The sequence below is a fragment of the Hyperolius riggenbachi genome, chromosome 3 (assembly GCF_040937935.1).
Source record: "Hyperolius riggenbachi isolate aHypRig1 chromosome 3, aHypRig1.pri, whole genome shotgun sequence".
Lineage (NCBI taxonomy): Eukaryota > Metazoa > Chordata > Amphibia > Anura > Hyperoliidae > Hyperolius > Hyperolius riggenbachi.
Genome location: NC_090648.1, coordinates 174,531,430 through 174,549,616, shown reverse-complemented (window position 1 = coordinate 174,549,616; position 18,187 = coordinate 174,531,430). Strand labels below are relative to the sequence as shown.

Below are 18,187 nucleotides of genomic sequence, written 5' to 3'. Positions count from 1 at the left end.
GGCTTCTAATGGTCCCCCGCAGACATCCTGTGCCCGCGCAGCCACTCACCAATGCTCCGGCCCCGCCTCCGGATCACTTCTGGAATTTCAGACTTTAAAGTCTGAAAACCATTGCGCCTGCAATGCCGTGTCCTCGCTCCTGCTGATATCACCAGGAGTGTACTGCACAGGCCCAGTATGGTCTGTGACTGCGCACTACGCTCCTGCTGATATCCAGCGGGAGCGAGGACACGGCAACGCAGGCGCAGTGGTTTTCAGACTTTAAAGTCTGAAATTCCAGAAGTGAACCAGAGGCGGGGCCGGAGCATCGGTGAGTGGCTGCGTGGGCACAGGATGTCTGCGGGGGACCATTAGAAGCCCCGGGTAAGTTCAACTCATTTTCTCCCGACCACCCCCTTCCTTACAGTATTCCTTTAAGATCGTATGGATGAGCTGGCTTTTTGTGCAAAATCAATTTCAATAAGGGGCTTTTAACCTCTGCAGATTTGAATATAATATGAATCCCTGTACACGTTAATCACCAGAGACAGGGACTCTGATTGGCCTTCATACGCTCACGATGGGCACTACTGCCTCATGCAGCGAGGGGGAGAAGTCTTACTGCTGGAGGATGGTACCAGCAATGATAGCAAATTTTATACGTCAAGGTCTTAATTGCATTAGGGCCCTGATTGTGGCAAGTGAAGTGTGGTCTGGATGTTAGTCGAGGAGCAGAAATACAGACATCAAACCATTCCCGCCCGGATGTGAGAATTCACCAGTAAAAGCACAATACCCAAGGTGAAAGTCAACTGGGATTATAGCGCCACAGAGTGCGAAAAAGTTGTGATGTGGACTGTATTGTGGGATAGTTTTCCTGGCAGCAACTCCTGATACCTGTCCTCCTGTGTTTACGATACAAGGTGTATATACAAGTACTTTATATTTTTGTATGGCTCCAGATCACCAAGTCCTTCTTGATAGTCTCTCAGGACAGAAGTATTTGGCGATCTGGGGGGGGGGGGCAGTTCCAGTCCGGGCTCGGGAAGGCAGTCCGTATGAGCTGCACACAAGATTATAGAATGTTTCTGTTGGATTAGCAGGAACTGCAGACGGCATTTCCCCCCCCCCCTCCCCCCCCCACTTATTGAGGGTGCCGCATGGTTTGAGGAGGAAGTGGGTGCAGGTAGAAACGAAATGTTTATACAGAGTTGTTGCTAATCAAATATTCAACTGCTACAATGGCCCTGGAAGTACATAGGGCGAGATCCTCCATTTATATCTCTCATGTGAGAGGTTTGACCTGCTAATTTTGTCCAGTGACGGGAGCTGAGTGCAGAGTACATTATGCACTCACTTATTAAAGTGCACTTTATTTTTACAGAGGCAGAGAAATACGCACACTTAAGGTCTGCTTTAAGAAAAGAGCAAACCGTGTCTTTATTCATACAACCCGAAATTTCAGCAGCCACATCAAATGTCAGAAGGGAAAATTGCTGTAGGACTCTTCCAGCTTCTGTACTTATCAATGAGAGCAGTTTCTTCAAGTACTTGTTAACCTTTACAGAGACTAGAAAATAAATCCTAGTAATTTCTGGATGCTTATTGCTGTGTAGGTACAATGTGGTTTTCAAATACTTGCTGAGTGTCCGCCGAGTACAGTCAGAACTGCAGCACTGCTGGGCTCTTCAGATGCAGAGGAAGCACTTGGAGTCCAACACAACAGATGCCATCAAATGGAGGCTGAGGAATCACATGGCCTTTCTGGTTGACAATCTTCAGTACTACCTGCAGGTGTGAAATGCTAATGGACCAATGAGAAGGTTACCCTACTTCTCTGCAGTTCAAATGATAATACTCTGTCTAAATTCACTGTATGTGTCTTTTTTCATTAGAAATATGTAATTGGTAAATAAGTAAGGAAAATATGAATTATTGCTGGGTACTTAGAGCTTGGTTTGAAAAATGTGTACTGCTATATTTAATTTTTTTTTTTTCTTGCAATAGCTGGAGGTGCCATGTAGGCTGGGATGTGACTGTTTCTTTTGGGGTGTAATTCATGGTGTTTGCTAATTTAAATAAAAGTAAACTTCAGTTACGATATGTTGATGCCTATAAGCAGTCCCATTCAGATAAATGTAGACGCTGGTCCTTGCCTCTTTCAGCTCTACTGATACCAAGTTGGTTCTGATGTGTTTGCTGAAGGTTTTCGAAGTGCAGTGGTTCTGAGTGGACATGTTATCTTTACGTCAAACTCATACTTTATATCTTTGAACACAGCTTGACCCCAATATTTGAACCTCGGAAGCTGGAATTTTTGAATGACTCGAATATAAGTTTACCCAGCAAAGTTATTGGCTGCTCTTAGGGACCAGAAGGGTTTAATGGCTGCACTGCATTAGTATTTCAGCCATTAACCCCTCCTGACCCTCAAGTGCAGCTAATAACTCCCCCAGGTTCCTAAGTGCAGTCATTAAACTCATCGGTTTCCAAGTGCTGCAATTGTCCACTACCCCTCATTAGTAAGCAGTGGGGCCAGTATCTTCCACCCCTCTTCTACCAGTATCTGTCCCCAAGGTAATCAGTTCAAACAGCATCTGTCCACCTGCAGTTCCCTCCCACCACCATTAGTTTAGTCATGAACTGTCCCCTGGTTGCCCATCTGCCAGTGCGTGTCTAAGAATGTGGCTTGGCATGCATTATTCCATGCACAGGTTGTGTGTAATATATCACGCTCTGGGTAGAGTTCTGTGCTAAACGGTTAACTAATGAGAAGAACACATGGGTAACGGTATATCAAATAGTGTAGTGGTTAGAGGCACTGCCCTCAGACATGGGAGACCAGGGTTTGAATCCTGGCTAGGGTCAGTACCTATTCAGTAAAACGTTCAAGGTAAGACTCCCTAACCTCGCGGTGGCCTCTTGAGCGCGTCCCAGTGGCTGCACCTCTTGAGCGCTTTGATTCCAACAGGAGAAAAACACTATACAAATGTTCAGATTATTATCAAGGCAGATGCAAGGAAAACTGCAGCTGCTGCCCAGAGCAGCCACTCAGGATACTGATAAGTTCTTCTAAACATCTGCTTGCTAGTATTGTACTGCATACACTCTGCATATATACCCAGATGGCACTGCTGTTTCTTGCATCAGGTTTGCAGTCACCTGCCTATCAGTGGAGAATAAATCAGCAGTGTGATGACGCTCATGTAATGTCCAGTGGTAGCCAGATGTTTTGAGTGTGGAGTCGCACTTGCTTGGCTTCCATCAATTTCAGATGGTCAGGTGTGCAGATCCAATAGTCCCGGACACCATGGGACTCAAACTGTAGCAAATGAAGAGAAAGATCCGCACCACCTTCAGAAATGCTTAGTCTGTTTTATTGGAAAAAGACATACAACTTTAAAAAGAACTTTAAGGCAGGACAGTCCACTGTTTCGGGCTCCTGCCCATCTTCAGAACTAGGCAGCATGAAGATGGGCAGGAGCCCGAAACAGTGGACTGTCCTGCCTTAAAGTTCTTTTAAAAGTTGTATGTCTTTTTCCAATAAAACAGACTAAGCTTTTCTGAAGGTGGTGCGGATCTTTTTCTTCATTTGCTACAGTGGTAGCCAGATGACAGGGGAAGTAGAACTGGAATTCATGTCGCCTGTCTGGCTTTTGATTGCAGCATAGATGTGGTTCAATAAAATGATGCTATGGAAATAGTTTATTATGTCACTAAATCCAAGACCCTGATTGGAAGGACATAAAATGGAATGAACTTATTTGTCACTTTAACACTGTCAGCAGCAGTAAATGAACCTCCTGCTTGCATGTCTGCAATCCTTGTGCAAAATCTGTAAGGCATCACACATCGCAGCCAACCTTTGGGCTGTCAGCCAATCGGGATGGTATTAGGTTACCCAGGAATGTCAAATCAACACACACATATATTTAGAGTGGCTCTTCCCTCCAGTTTTTTTGTTTCCTGCTCTCGTCATATTTTATCCATTGTTTCCTAGTTTATCTGTGCAGTGTAAAGTTCATGACCGAATGATAGGTACTGTCATTTTAGATTACTTTATGACCGGTAAAATTATAGATTATTGGTCATTGCCAGTTGGTCAACAGAATTTGTTTCTGGTCAATAAATAATCCAAGCATTTTGATTGGATTGTTTATAAACTTGGAAGTGAATATTGTCTGACTTGTGGTAGTATTGTAAATGGCATGCATGTGTTTAAATGTGCTTGAATTCCTGTCTATATTGCGATGTATCTTTTTGCTTACCTTTTTCCTTTAGGTAGATGTGTTAGAATCGCAGTTCTCCCAGCTCTTGCAGCAGATCAACTCCACGCGGGATTTTGAGAGCATCCGCCTCGCTCATGACCACTTCCTCAGCAACCTCCTGGCCCAATCATTTATTTTATTAAAGCCTGTAAGTGCAGCTTATTTGGATATTTTTAATGCCGTTAATTGCATTAATGCTTCAGTGTGTTACTTTTTATTTAGGTTTTCCACTGTTTGAATGAAATCTTGGAGTTGTGTCACAGCTTTTGTTCACTGGTAAGCCAGAACTTGGGTCCCCTAGATGAGCGGGGAGCTGTCCAGCTGGATGTCCTGGTGAAAGTATGTTTTTTTGTATTCTTTTATTAAGGGGATGGGTTGATTTACAACAGTGTGTGATGTAATCTGTGTGCTGCTGTTTTTTTTTTCTAGGGATTCAGTTGTCAGTCTTCACTACTCTTCAAAATCCTCTCCAGTGTCCGCAACCATCAGATTAATCCTGATTTAGCACAGTTGCTACTACGATTGGACTATAATAAGTACTACACACAGGCAGGAGGGACATTGGGAAGGTAAGAACAGATAGTATTGCTTTTGTAATATTTGTTTTTACTGTAACATCTGACCCCTGCTACCCAAGAGCCCACTCTCTTTCAGTGCTGGAGTAATGGATGTTTTATTTCCATATCCTGCAGTACACACAATGTTAAGACTCCAGTACTTGAAATACCCTATAGTAGGCTAGTGTTAAGCTACAGTGGGTTAATTTAGTTAGAGAATAACGCATTTTGTTATTCAAATGCACTTAAAATTAAGCTAAAGAACTCACTTCTAGAATAATCAGCCGTTTTAAAATAAATACGTTTGACATCCCTTAAAGTGACTCTGAAGTGAAATTAAACTTATGAAATAATGGATTGTATGGAATTGTGTGGATAATTAATAGAACATTAGTAGCGAAGTCTCATTCTTATTTTCAGCTATATAACTTTTATTTAAAGAGAACCTGTATTGTTAAAATCGCACAAAAGTAAACATACCAGTGCGTTAGGGGACATCTCCTATTCCCCTCTGTCACAATTTCGCCGCTCCCCGCCGCATTAAAAGTAGTCAAAAACCGTTTTAAAAAGTTTGTTTATAAACAAACAAAATGGCCACAACAGGAAGTAGGTTGATGTACAGTATGTCCACACATTGAAAATACATCCATACACAAGCAGGCTGTATACAGCTTTCCTTTTGAATATCAAGAGATCATTTGTGTGTTTACCTTCTGTCCCCTGCAGCTCTCATGCACTGAAGAATGACAGGCTTCCTGCAGACAGCTCTGCCTGTGCCTGTGTATGTAATTCCTCAGTATGTGTCAGCCAGCTCCTTTCACAGCCTAAGGGTGCATACACACATCAGACTATAGTCTTTGAAAAATGAAAGATCACAGACCAATCTTACCACCCTTCATGTAGTATGAGAGCCATACTCTACAGTCTTTTCTATGGAGCTGAAGTCCCCATCTGAAAAAAATCTTTGCAAGATGCTGCACACACAGATGCTGTACAGACACAAAAGATCAGTATCTGCAAAACATCTGTTCCTGCCAAAAATCCATTCCTGCAAATTGCAATGATAGTCTATGAGATCTGCAGATCATCATACACACATGATTTAACTGACATTCATCTGCAGATCAAGCAATCATCCGCAGATCTGAAAATCCATCCTGATGGATCTGATCTGCACATGAATGTCTGTTAAATAACAATAACAATAATATTTATATAGCGCTTTTCTCCCTGGGGACTCAAAGCGCTGTGACCCTGCATTATGCAGTCTCAAAGGCTAGGGAAAAGAGGTGAGTTTTTAGCCTTTTTTTTAAAGCTGTCCAGAGAGGGAGCCTCTCGTACTGATTGTGGAAGTGAGTTCCATAGAGTAGGGGCTGCGTAGGAAAAGGCCCGAGCACCAAATGTTAAGTGTATCCTGGGAATAATCAGCTTCATCTTGTTGGCAGAGCGGAGGGTGCGTGGAGAGGCATAAAGTTCAAATAGATCCGCTATGTATTTGGGTCCCATGTGGTTTAGAGCCTTGAATGTCAACAGGCAGATCTTAAAATTGATTCTCCATTTTACTGTGTAACCAGTGAAGAGTTTGCAGTACTGGGGTGATGTGTGAGCTGCGGGGGGCATTGGCTAGGAGTCTGGCTGCAGCATTCTGTACTAGCTGTAAGGGGCGCAGAACCTTTTCTGTAGATCCGATGAACAGGGCGTTGCAGTAGTCTAGGCGGGAGGATACAAATGCATGAACCAGGGCAGGTAGGTCTTCAGCTGGGATAAGGTGTTTGATTTTCGCTATATTTCTTAGATGGAAGAAGGAAGACTTGACGACAGCTGATATCTGCTGTTTGAGTTTTAGATTTCCATCCAGGATCACCCCAAGGTTTCGCACAGAGTCTTTATACTGTACAGTATCTCCCCCAATTGCTAGTTTGAGGTGGTGAGCGTTTTAAACTTTATCCATCATGTGTGGGCCACCTACCACCAACACCTCTGTTTTGTCAGCGTTCAGCCTCAGCCAGCTGGTGTTCATCCAATTTTGTAAATCCACTAGACACGCATTTATGGATGCTGATGGGTCTTGGGTGCCAGGCTTGAAGGACAGATACAGTTGTGTGTCATCTGCATAACAATGGTATCCTAGGCCATAGTTCTGGATTATTTTGCCCAGTGGGAGCATGTAGACTGCAAAGAGTAATGGTGATAGTACAGAACCCTGTGGAACTCCATAGGGAAGTGGCACTGGATTAGAGTAGTGTGTGCCCAGACATACTTGCTGTGTCCTGCCAGATAGGAAGGTCTGAAACCAGCTAAGAACAGTACCCCTTAGGCCACAGTAATTCTTCAGTCGCTGGATTAGTATTTCATGATCCACAGTATCAAATGCTGCAGACAAGTCAAGAAGAATCAAAATTGAGCAATCACCCTTGTCCCTTGCAGTAAGTAGATCATTCATTACTCGGACTAATGCTGTTTCAGTGCTGTGCCTTTTCCTGAATCCTGACTGAAAAGTATCAAAGATGTTGTTATCTGTAAGCCTGGCTTCCAGCTGGTTGGCGACTACTTTCTCGATAACTTTTGATAGGAATGGTAAGTTCGCAATAGGTCTGTAGTTGGTTACAGAATCAGGATCTAGTGATGGTTTCTTCAAGAGGGGTTTTATGATTGCTTTCTTTAGTTCTTCTGGTAAAAGTCCACTTTGCAAGGAGCACTGAGTGATTTTGTGAAGTGCTGGCCTGATCAGCTCTGGGCACTGCATTAAGGATCCAGTTGGGCCAGGATCCAGGTCGCAGGTAGTGGGGCGGAGACTTTGAGTGAAGAAGATTTTGGAATTCTCATTCAGAGTGTCAAAGACTTGCCATGGTGGTACGGTAGTAGGCAGATGCAAAGTCCAGTGGTCAATTGATGTTGGTGTAATGCTGGCACGGATGGTAGACACCTTGTTTGTGAAGAAGGCAGAGAATTCTTCACACCTTTCCCTGGAGAATGTGGTTGGGGCTTTTAGGCAGGAAGGATTGCAGAGTCATTCCACTGTGTGGAAGAGTTGACCAGCTCTGTTGTTGGCTGTAGATATTTTGTGCGAGATAAAGTCTGATTTTTTTCTTGGTTATTGCTTGTTGGTATTGTCTGAGGTGTTGAATTAGGCTAGATTTGTGCTCCTCAGACACTGATTTACGCCACTGTCTTTCAAGTCTGCGCCCTTTCTTTTTTAGATCCATGATGGTTTTGTCAAACCAATTAGCTTTCTGCTTTTTGGTTGCTGATTTTGTGCGCCATGGGGCAATACTGTCAAGTGTTTCATATATCGTGATGTTGTACTGGGTTACTAGAGTGTTCGGGTCCATTTGACTGTGGAGCAGATTTGTAAAATCCAGGTTGGCAGTTATCCTCTCCGGTGTTAATTTATTCAGGGGACGGATTTTGGTTGTTTCTTTAGGGAGCTGCTTGATAGGGTGATGTTCAATAGTAAACTGTATTATGTGATGGTCTGACCACACCACTGGGGTTACTGTTATGTTACTAATGTCCATTCCAAGGTGGAACAGTAAGTCTAGCGTATGCCCTCCTCTGTGGGTAGCAGATTTTACAACTTGTGTGAAGCCTAGTCCACCCATGAGATTTATTAGTTCATTTGCATTTTGTGATTGAGTGTCATCAGCCCAGACGTTGAAGTCACCAAGGATGATCCATCTCGGATAAGACAGAGTTAGCATTGCCAGAAGTTCTGAGAATTCCTGTAGGAATGGGTCAGCATCTCCGGGGGGACGATAAACCACTAACATTTTGAAGCCTTTACCAGCTGAGATCTGGGCACCTATACATTCAAAAGACTTTGTTGAGCCAACATTCAGGGCTCTGAGCTGCAGAGTTGTTTTGCCACAAATTGCTACACCCCCTCCTCTGCGGTCTCGTCTTCCCTCACTTAGGACTGAGTAATTGTATGGGATGGTTGCTTCCAATGTGGGGCCCGCATTGGCATCAATCCAAGTTTCAGTGATGCATGAAAAATTGCATGTCTGAATAAGGTCCGCAATAATGGCTGTCTTATTGTTTATAGAGCGGGCATTGCAGAGCAATGCCGTGACTGCATGGGGCTTAGCATTGGCGACTGGGTTCACTGCCGGGGTGTTACTGCATCTCTGACTAGGGACATGGTAACTTCTGCTACTTTCAGCCTCTGATTTCCAGTACACATCACTGGAGATCGCTGGAAAGTTCTTTCCCTTGAATGGGCCTGGGTCCCTGAAGTTGGACTGAGTCTGAGTGTGGTATTTTTTATGGGCCTGGCCACCTTTTTTTCCTCTGTGCGTTTTATTTAAAATCCCTAGAGATTCCAGCAAATTAGCTTGTTTTTTCCCAATGTGAGATGCAGCTCTTGATGGCCTGAGAGATAGTAAGATGCTGGTTGTATAGATTAACATTGCTCTTTGGGAAGGAATGGGTTAAGTAAGCTCTTCCTTTGATTGTTGTTGTTTATCAGTGGGGGTAGACAAAAGCAAACTGCTGGCCTTGTGAATCAAATAGGGGAGGTGTGAAAATTCCATTGATATGCAGAAACATGGGGCCTACTAAGGTTCACTTACAGTGTGTATGATGATCTGCAGATCTCATAGACTATCATTGGATTTAGCAGGAATGGATTTTTGGCAGGAACAGATCTTTTGCAGCTACAGATCTTTTGAGTGTGTGCAGCATGTTTGTGTGCAGCATCTTGCAAAGATTTTTTTCTGATGTGGAGTTCAGCTCCATAGAAAAGACTGTGAAGGTATGGCTCTCATACTACATGAAGGGTGGTAAGATTGGTCTGTGGTCTTTCATTTTCCAAAGACTATAGTCTGTGTGTATGCACCTTAACCGAGGAGGATTTTTTCCAGCTCTCTTTCACTGATAAGCAGAGACGCTGCTGGCTTATGTAGATAACACACACAGGAGTGTGCATAGAGGGGCCTGGAGAGGGGTGTGCATAACAGATCAGCATGGAAGAGTTGGCAGCCTTCCAGACACAGGGCGACAAGTCCGACAGGGGAAAGATACATTGATTTATTACAGAGACTGTGATAGTAGAAAGTGCTGCAGTAAGCCAGAGCGCATTAGAATAGGTTTAGGAACTTGTAGGATGGTAGAAAAAAAGATGACATTTTTGTTACAGAGTCCCTTTAAAACATGGCATAATTCTGTCATATTTGCAGTTTAGAAACCACATTCTGTATTTTAGGCTGTAAAACAGAGCAGAGCTAATGACCCTTGCAGTAAAACCTTATCTCGAGCTGTCTCTCACTGTTTCTTGGCTGTTTTAACCATTTAGAAAACAGAACTGGGTTTGACCAAGCTGGTGGAATAGCTCAGAGAAGCTCTTTTTTGCATAGATAACTCAAGTGTTTTAACTCTTCCTGTATTGGAAAATGACTTGTTTCCTTTGGTACTAATGTTCTATTTGTTATCTGTACTACGCATAGAATTCATTATCTCTTAAGTTTATTTTCGCATTAGATTTGCTTTTAACTACCTGCGGGCCGACGCAGTTTAAATCTACGGCGGGCGGGTGGCGCTGCGGTTCTGACCGGACGTAAACTCTACGTCCCATTCACCGCCCGTCCCCGCCGCTGTTGCCACTCTGCCGCCTCTATGACGGCAGAGCACTGTGAGCCGGGCAGGAGCCAGTTTTATTGGCTCCTGGCCCTGTCATTCCTGTAAGCCGTTCCCATTGGCTTACATTGAGTGACAGGGTCAGGAGTCAATGAAAGCGGCTCCTGACCTACGCACAGCGATCTGCCATCATAGCGACGGCAGAGAGAGCAGCCTGCGGCGGGGACAGAGTGGCGGATTTTAGCGGCGATTCGTCGGGAAGCGTCGATTTACTGTACCAGCACCCTCTGGTCCTTAAAGGAAAACTTAAGTCAAATATAAAAAATGATTTTTACTCACCCGGGGCATCCCTCAGCCCCCCGAAGCTGGATGGTGCCCTCGCAGCCCCACTCCGATCGTCCTGTCCCCGCCGGTGGCTACTTCCGGGTTCGGCGACAGCCGCTGACAGGCTGGGAACGCGGCTGATTTTCCGCGTTCCCAGCCGCTCTATCACCCTCTATGCTGCTATAGCGTATAACATATACGCTATAGCAGCATAGAGGGTGATTTAGCGGCTGGGAACGCGAGAATCAGCCGCGTTCCCAGCCTGTCGGCGGCTGTCGCCGAACCCGGAAGTAGCCGCCGGCGGGGACAGGACGATCGGAGTGGGGCTGCGAGGGCACCATCCAGCTTCGGGGGGCTGAGGGATGCCCCGGGTGAGTAAAAATCATTTTTTATATTTGACTTAAAGAGAACCCGAGGTGGGTTTGAAGAATATTATCTGCATACAGCGGCTGGATCTGCCTATACAGCCCAGCCTCTGTTGCTATCCAGATCCCCCCTAAGGTCCCCCTGCACTCTGCAATCCCTCATAAATCACAGCCACGCTGCTGACAAACAGCTTGTCAGAGCTAGCTGTGTTTATCTCTATAGTGTCAGTCTGCTGCTCTCCCCGCCTCCTGCAGAACTCCGGTCCCCGCCTGCATCCCTTCCCTCACTGCTGATTGGAGGGAAGGGATGGGGGCAGGGACCGGAGCTATGCAGGAGGCGGGGGAGCAGCTGAGACTGACACTACAGATGTAAACACAGCCTCACAGCATGGCTGTGATTTATGAGGGATTGCAGAGTGCAGGGGGACCTTAGTGGGGTTTGGGATAGCAACAGAGGCTGGGCTGTATAGGCAGATTCAGCCTCTGTATGCAGATAACATTCTTTAAACACACCTCGGGTTCTCTTTAAGTTTTCCTTTAAGGGGGCAGAGGGTGCTGGTACTGAAGTGGTTAAGCAAACCATGAAACCAGTCTTTTATTATCCTGACAAATCCCTATTATAGTACTGCTTACTATTCTGTACGGTGCAAGGCTAGTGTAGGTATCAGTTAAACAAAGCTGTGTTTTAACTGATTCGCACAAAGAGCTTAAAGGACACCTGGAGGGCCATTTGCAATTCACTTTTTCTCCTGAGTTTTCTTCTAGGTGATATTTTCAAATGTCTATAAAATGCGTTCTAAACCACCAGGATGCAAGAAAATACTCAAAATAATTTTGATAATACTTTTTTCAGTACCCTTTTGGTACTTTTTCAATTTCATAATGCTGAAAAGTTACTTTAAAAAGATGAAAAATTATCTCCTAGGAGAAAACTCAGGAGAAAAAGTTAATTGCATATGGGGCTTGGAGTGAGAGGGATATGGAGGCTACCATATTAATTTTCTTTTAAACAATGCAAATTGCCTGGATGTACTGCTGATCCTCTGCCTCTAATACTTATAGCCACAGATCCTGAACAAGCTTGTTTAACCTCCTTGCCGGTCTAATTCTCGCCGGCAAGGAGGCAGTGCAGCCCTTTTTTTTTTTTTTTTTTGAAATCATGTCCCAGGGGTCGCTACGTGATAGCCGCTGAGCGGCGGCATCCCCCCACCCACTCCGATCGCCTTCGGCGATCAGAGTAAGCAGGAAATCCCGTTCAGTACGGGATTTCCTGCAGGGCTTCCCCGGTCGCCATGGCGACGGGGCGGGATGACGTCATGGACGTCACAGGGAATCCCGATCCACCCCTCAGCACTGACTGGCCAGGCTGCGCAGGGGGGGGGGGGGTCGGCGCGGCGAATTGGCGGCGATCGAATGTTACAAGCAGGTAGAAAAGTGCTAGCTGTATGTAACAAAAAAAATTATGCAAATCGGCCCAGCAGGGCCTGAGAAATCCTCCTGCGCAGGTTACCCAGAGCTGAGCTCGGGATAACTGGCAAGGAGGTTAACAGACATTCATCTGCATATCTGACAATCATCTGCAGATCTGAAAATCCATCCTGGTGGATCTGATCTGCAGATAAATGTCTGTTAAACAAGGTGTGTATGAGGATCTGCAGATATCATAGACTATGAATGCATTTTGCAGGAACGGATCATTTGCAGGAACAGATCTTTTGCAGATACTGATCTTTTGAATGTGTACAGCATCTTTGAGTGCAGCATCTTGCAAAGATTTTTATCTGATGGAGAGTTCAGCTCAATAGAATAGACTGTGTCGAGTATGGCTCTCATACTACATGGAAGGTGGTAAAATTGGTCTAAGATCTTTCATTTATCTTTCAAGTGTGTACACACCATAAGGCCTAGTGCACACCAAAAACCGCTAGCAGATCCGCAAAATGCTAGCAGATTTTGAAAAGCTTTTTCTTCTTTTTCTGTAGCGTTTCAGCTAGCATTTTGCGGTTTTGTGAAGCGTTTTTGGTGTAGTAAATTTCATGTATTGTTACAGTAAAGCTGTTACTGAACAGCTACTGTAACAAAAAACGCCTGGCAAACTGCTCTGAAGTGCCGTTTTTCAGAGCGGTTTGCGTTTTTCCTATACTTAACATTGAGGCAGAAACGCATCCGCAATCCAAAATCTGCAGCAACCCGGGAGTATGCGTTTCTTCAAAACGCCTCCCGCTCTGGTGTGCACCAGCCCATCGAAATACATTACCCTAGCGGATCCGCACCTGCAAGCGGATCGCAAACCGCAGCAGAACCGCTCTGGTGTGCACTAGGCCAAAGGCCACATACACACATCAGACCATAGTCTTTTGAAAATGAAAGATCACAGACCAATCTTACCACCCTTCATGTAGTATGAGAGCCATACTCTACACAGTCTTTTCTATGGAGCTGAACTCAACATCAGAAGAAAAATCTTTGCAAGATGCTGCACACACAGATGCTGTACAGACACAAAAGATCAGTATCTGCAAAAGATCTGTTCCTGCCAAAAATCCATTCCTGCAAATTGCAATGATAGTCTAATATCTGCAGATCATCAGACACACATGATTTAACTGACATTCATCTGCAGATCAGATCCACCAGGATGGATTTTCAGATGATTGCTTGATCTGCAGATGAATGTCAGTTAAATCATGTGTGTATGATGATCTGCAGATCTCATAGACTATCATTGCAATTTGCAGGAATGGATTTTTGGCAGGAACAGATCTTTTGCAGATACTGATCTTCTGTGTCCGTACAGCATCTGTGTGTGCAGCATCTTGCAAAGATTTTTTTTCTGATGTGGAGTTCAGCTCCATAGAAAAGACTGTGTAGAGTATGGCTCTCATACTACATGAAGGGTGGTAAGATTGGTCTGTGATCTTTCATTTTCAAAAGACTATGGTCTGATGTGTGTATGTGGCCTAAGAGAGTCTTGCTGATTAGGTAAATTGGCTGCAGCCAGGATTCAAAGGCCATAAAATCAGTCCTAGATTTTAAATGAAAAATCCTTCTCTGTGTAGCAAATTACTTTTCCTAGAAGATAGGAATTTCAAGGCACTATATACACCAAATCGTGAACTCTGTTACAAAACTCATGACATCCTTATTATTTAGTATTTATATAGCATCAACATCTTCCGCAGAGCTGTACAGAGTATATTGTTTTGTCACTTAACTGTCCCTCAGAGGAGCTCACTGTCTGATCCCTATCATAATTACCGGGTATTTCGGTGTGTGTGTGTATCCTGTAGTGCAGAGTTCCCCAACCCTGTCCTCAAGGCCCACCAACAGTACATGTTTTGCAGGAAACCACACACAATCACAGGTGAGGTAATTAGTGTCTCAGCAGAGCTGATTAAATACCTTTTGTGGATTTCCACAAAACATGCACTGTTGGTGGGCCTTGAGGACAGGGTTGGGGAACTTTGCTGTAGGGCATGTATCATAGTCTATGGCCAATTTAGGGCGAAGCCAATTAACTTATCTGTATGTTTTTGGGATGTGGGAGGAAACTGGAGTGTCCGAAGAAAACATTAAAGATGCCTGCAAATTGGAATGCAAACGTAATTATTTTAATTGCATTCAATTACAAAATGGCTTACTTAGCAATGATTTGTTATAGGGATGAACAGAACATGGAGCTCTGTTCTAAATGTCCAGAGTGGGCAGTGCACACAACTGTAGCGCTTTGAGCTGTATAGATGAAATTAAAGAGCAGACACATTTTAAATTCAAGTATGTTGCCAGTCTGGCAGTAAGTGCTGAAGAAGTATATAATCAGGGCATAAGTGGGTGTTCTTAATATTTTATAAATAAATCTAGCTGGCTGTATAGTGCTCTTATGACATCTAGTGGAAGGCCAGGGTATATACACAGCCGTAGACAGGTTATAGGCACTATAATCTTGTTTTGATCTTATAACTCTATGTACAGTTTTGGAAATTCTATGTTCATGTGAAGAGTTATAGATTTTATGAATCCAAGAAGAAAGGTGATCTTTTTTGTGGTATATTACCTATGGTTAGTCACATATAGACTCCATCATAAAATCATGAATATTTAATAAATTCCATAACATAGTTCAGTATCCTTGCCATAGAAAAACCCTTGTCAGCTAAAATACGAGACATGTATTTGTGCCCAATCAATCAAATGGTCTGTATTACTTTTGTAAAATGTGTGTCAGGCATAAAGTATTGTCACATCTAATTTTAGTGCAATAGTTTTAGCTGATAACACCATATTCTTTGAATGGATATGTTATAATGTTGATAAGGAATTTATTTTATGGCGATATCTATATGTGACTAACTGTAGGTAATATACCAAAATAAAGTTGGGGGAAGGGTAGGTTATATCATTTGATTTTATTAAGTCCATTTATTTAGAATGTAGAGATTGTTCTTGATAAATGATGAAATGCTAACCATACATTTGTGTTCTTGTGTTTGCAGTTTTGGCTTATGAACAATTAAAGGCTGAGTTTAGTTCCACAGCTGCAAGGCCATTTGCTGCACAGACCTCCGTGCTCAGCGACGTGCTACTGAACCAAGATCTATGGAGAGGGGCAAAATGACTGATACCAACTGAGCTGCACTGTGTACACCTTTATGTAATAAATATTTAATTTGACAGTTGTGCTTGGTGTGTGAGCTTCGAATTCATTCTGCTGTAAGATGCTACGTAACAGGAACTTGTGTGATGCAACTAGTCTCCTGGACTTGCTATTTAGGTTTCCAGTTCAGTGGGTATGCAGCTTTTTCTTTTTTTTATATATATATATATATATAAAGAATACAGTTAGTGCTCTCCCCAGTATTTTTTTTTTCCAGCTGGGTGGGGCAGGACAGGGAAATACAGGGGGCAAAGCGGTTCCACAGGGGCAAACTGGGCAAATGCCCGGGGTCCCCAAGGCTAGCTGATGAGCCTCAAAGTCTCCCCCCAATTGATGATGCTCCCTTGCAGATTATCAGTGTGCGCTTCTGACAGAATTGCTGGGTGCACATTCATTCACACAGAGAAATACAGGCCTCAGACAAGAGAAGCTTACCTGTGGTATCTCAACAGTATCAGGAGAGGAGGTGGGGCCAGACAAGAAAGCAAGGAATAATAGGCAATAGGATCCACACACTCTAGTCCATGCAGCAGAGGGAGAGTGTTGGAGAGAGCTTGTCCAATGTACCAGTGAACAATACCCAGTGCTGGTAAGAAGGGCACCAGGATGGCATACCTAGTAAAAAAGGGTGCCAGGAAATGGCACCGGATGAAGCTGCTAGTAGAATATTAGCAATACTGCTGCTATTCCACTATCGCTTTATCTAACCTACCTCTCATGCTAACCATCTTTTCTCCAATTGCCATCCGGGACAACACGAGATCCGGTCCCGCCCAGGATCTGGGGAAACACAACCCCCAAGAAGATTAAAAGCCCCCGCCCTCCCTCAAACCTCAGTTTATCTGTGTTTCCGCAACGGAAACACCTCGGAAGACAAGCTCCCGTTTGTTGTTTTTTTTCTACTCACCAGAGGGTGAGTCCACAACAGGAGGAAAGGCGGCTTGGGCGGAACAGAGGGAACGCCGGCTGCATTCATTCCTCCACATGCGGCGGGTAAGGGCTTCTGTGCAGTGTATGGCCGTTACTCAGCACGCCCCCTCTCAGACGCCGGCTCTGCAAGGCGCATCCGCGCTCTGATCAGCCTCCGGTAGTGACGTAGGGCGTGTGGCCGGAAGGGGGGCGGATCCGGAGAAACCAGGAAGTACTCGGGCGGACTCTTGGTGTCTCCATTACGCCGACAGCCTTCCACAGCGGCAGTCGCGTCTTGGCGTGGAAGGATGTCGCAACAGAGGGGAGAGCAAGCCCAGCAGCAGCAACCACAGCGGGAAACAGAGGCTGCGAGCTCAGCTACCAAACCCTCACCACAGCAGCCATCGGGTACAAGTGGGGTAAGCCTCCAGTGGAGGATGAGGCTTTATCTTTGCTTACCATGTTTTTCAAGTGATGGCATTATCAAGTCTTTTTGTCTTATCTGCTTATTTCTAGACAAAGGCTGACCCTAAAGCTCCTGCACAAGCTAAAAACTACAAGAGATGTGGCTTATGTAGCAGTAAAATTGCATTAGATGCCCCTAGAAATGTATGCCAGGGTTGTACTGATGCCATTGTCGCTTCACATTCCTCAGATATCCTTAAGGGGGTCATGGAGGCAGTGAATAAAAATATGCAGTAGACATTAGACAAATTCAAGGAATCATTTGTTCTTCCAGCTTCTGAGCCCCTTCCAGGTTCCTCTTCGGGCTTATTGCACCAGTCTTCTCCCTTAGATTTTTTAGGGGGCGAGGAGAATGAGGGTGAAGAGGAGGAGGAGGGGGTTTCTGTCTCTCAAGAGGAGGAGGAGCAGCCTCAGTCAGAGGATTCGGATAGGGAGGATGTTGTTAAAACCCCAAGGTTTTTGTTCACTCCAGACGAATCTTCTGAGTTACTCAAGGCTGTTTATACTACGGAACAGATTAAAGAGGCTGTTCCTGAGCTTACTCCTCAGGATCAGGTCTATTCAGGCTTGGGACAATCTAAGGGCAGAGTCTTCCCTATTCATAAGACTCTTCAGGAAATTATTGTGTCTCAATGGCGAGATCCTGAAAGGCCCTTGTTTATCCCCAAATCCGCAAAGAGGAAGTATCCCTTTGAACAGGCAGATATCGAGAAATGGACAAAATGCCCAAAATTGGATGCTTCTTTATCCAAATATTCCAAGGACTCCGATTTATCCTTTGAGGATGCAGGAATCCTTAAAGATGTGATGGATAAAAAAGTTGATTCTCTGCTTAAAAAAGCTTGGGAATCTGCCGCTTTCGGATTCATCCCAGGTATTTCAGCAACATGTATTGCCAGAAATCTTAGAATTTGGATGGATAATCTTATCGAACAAATTTCTAAGGGGGTGCCTCTTAAAGACTACGCATCTTCATTGCCGGTAGTCCTGAGAGCAGTCGCTTTTTTAGCTGATGCGGTTACTGAACTCATTCGCGTTTCTGCGCGCACTACAGCGCTCGTTAACCACTTGAGGACCTAGGGCTTTCTACCC

General features: G+C 44.4%; 1 protein-coding gene across 1 annotated transcript in view; it reads left to right on the top strand.

The window, feature by feature from the left end:
* The window catches only part of TUBGCP4 (tubulin gamma complex component 4), a 53,156-nt gene extending 37,413 nt beyond the window's left edge, over nt 1-15,743 (top strand). The window contains exons 14-18 of the mRNA XM_068275317.1: nt 1,596-1,773; nt 4,261-4,395; nt 4,470-4,586; nt 4,677-4,816; nt 15,561-15,743. Of these exons, the coding sequence (XP_068131418.1) occupies nt 1,596-1,773; nt 4,261-4,395; nt 4,470-4,586; nt 4,677-4,816; nt 15,561-15,573 (583 nt within the window). The 3' untranslated portion in view covers nt 15,574-15,743. The remainder of the gene's footprint in view (nt 1-1,595; nt 1,774-4,260; nt 4,396-4,469; nt 4,587-4,676; nt 4,817-15,560) is intronic.
* Nucleotides 15,744-18,187: the final 2,444 nt, after the last annotated feature.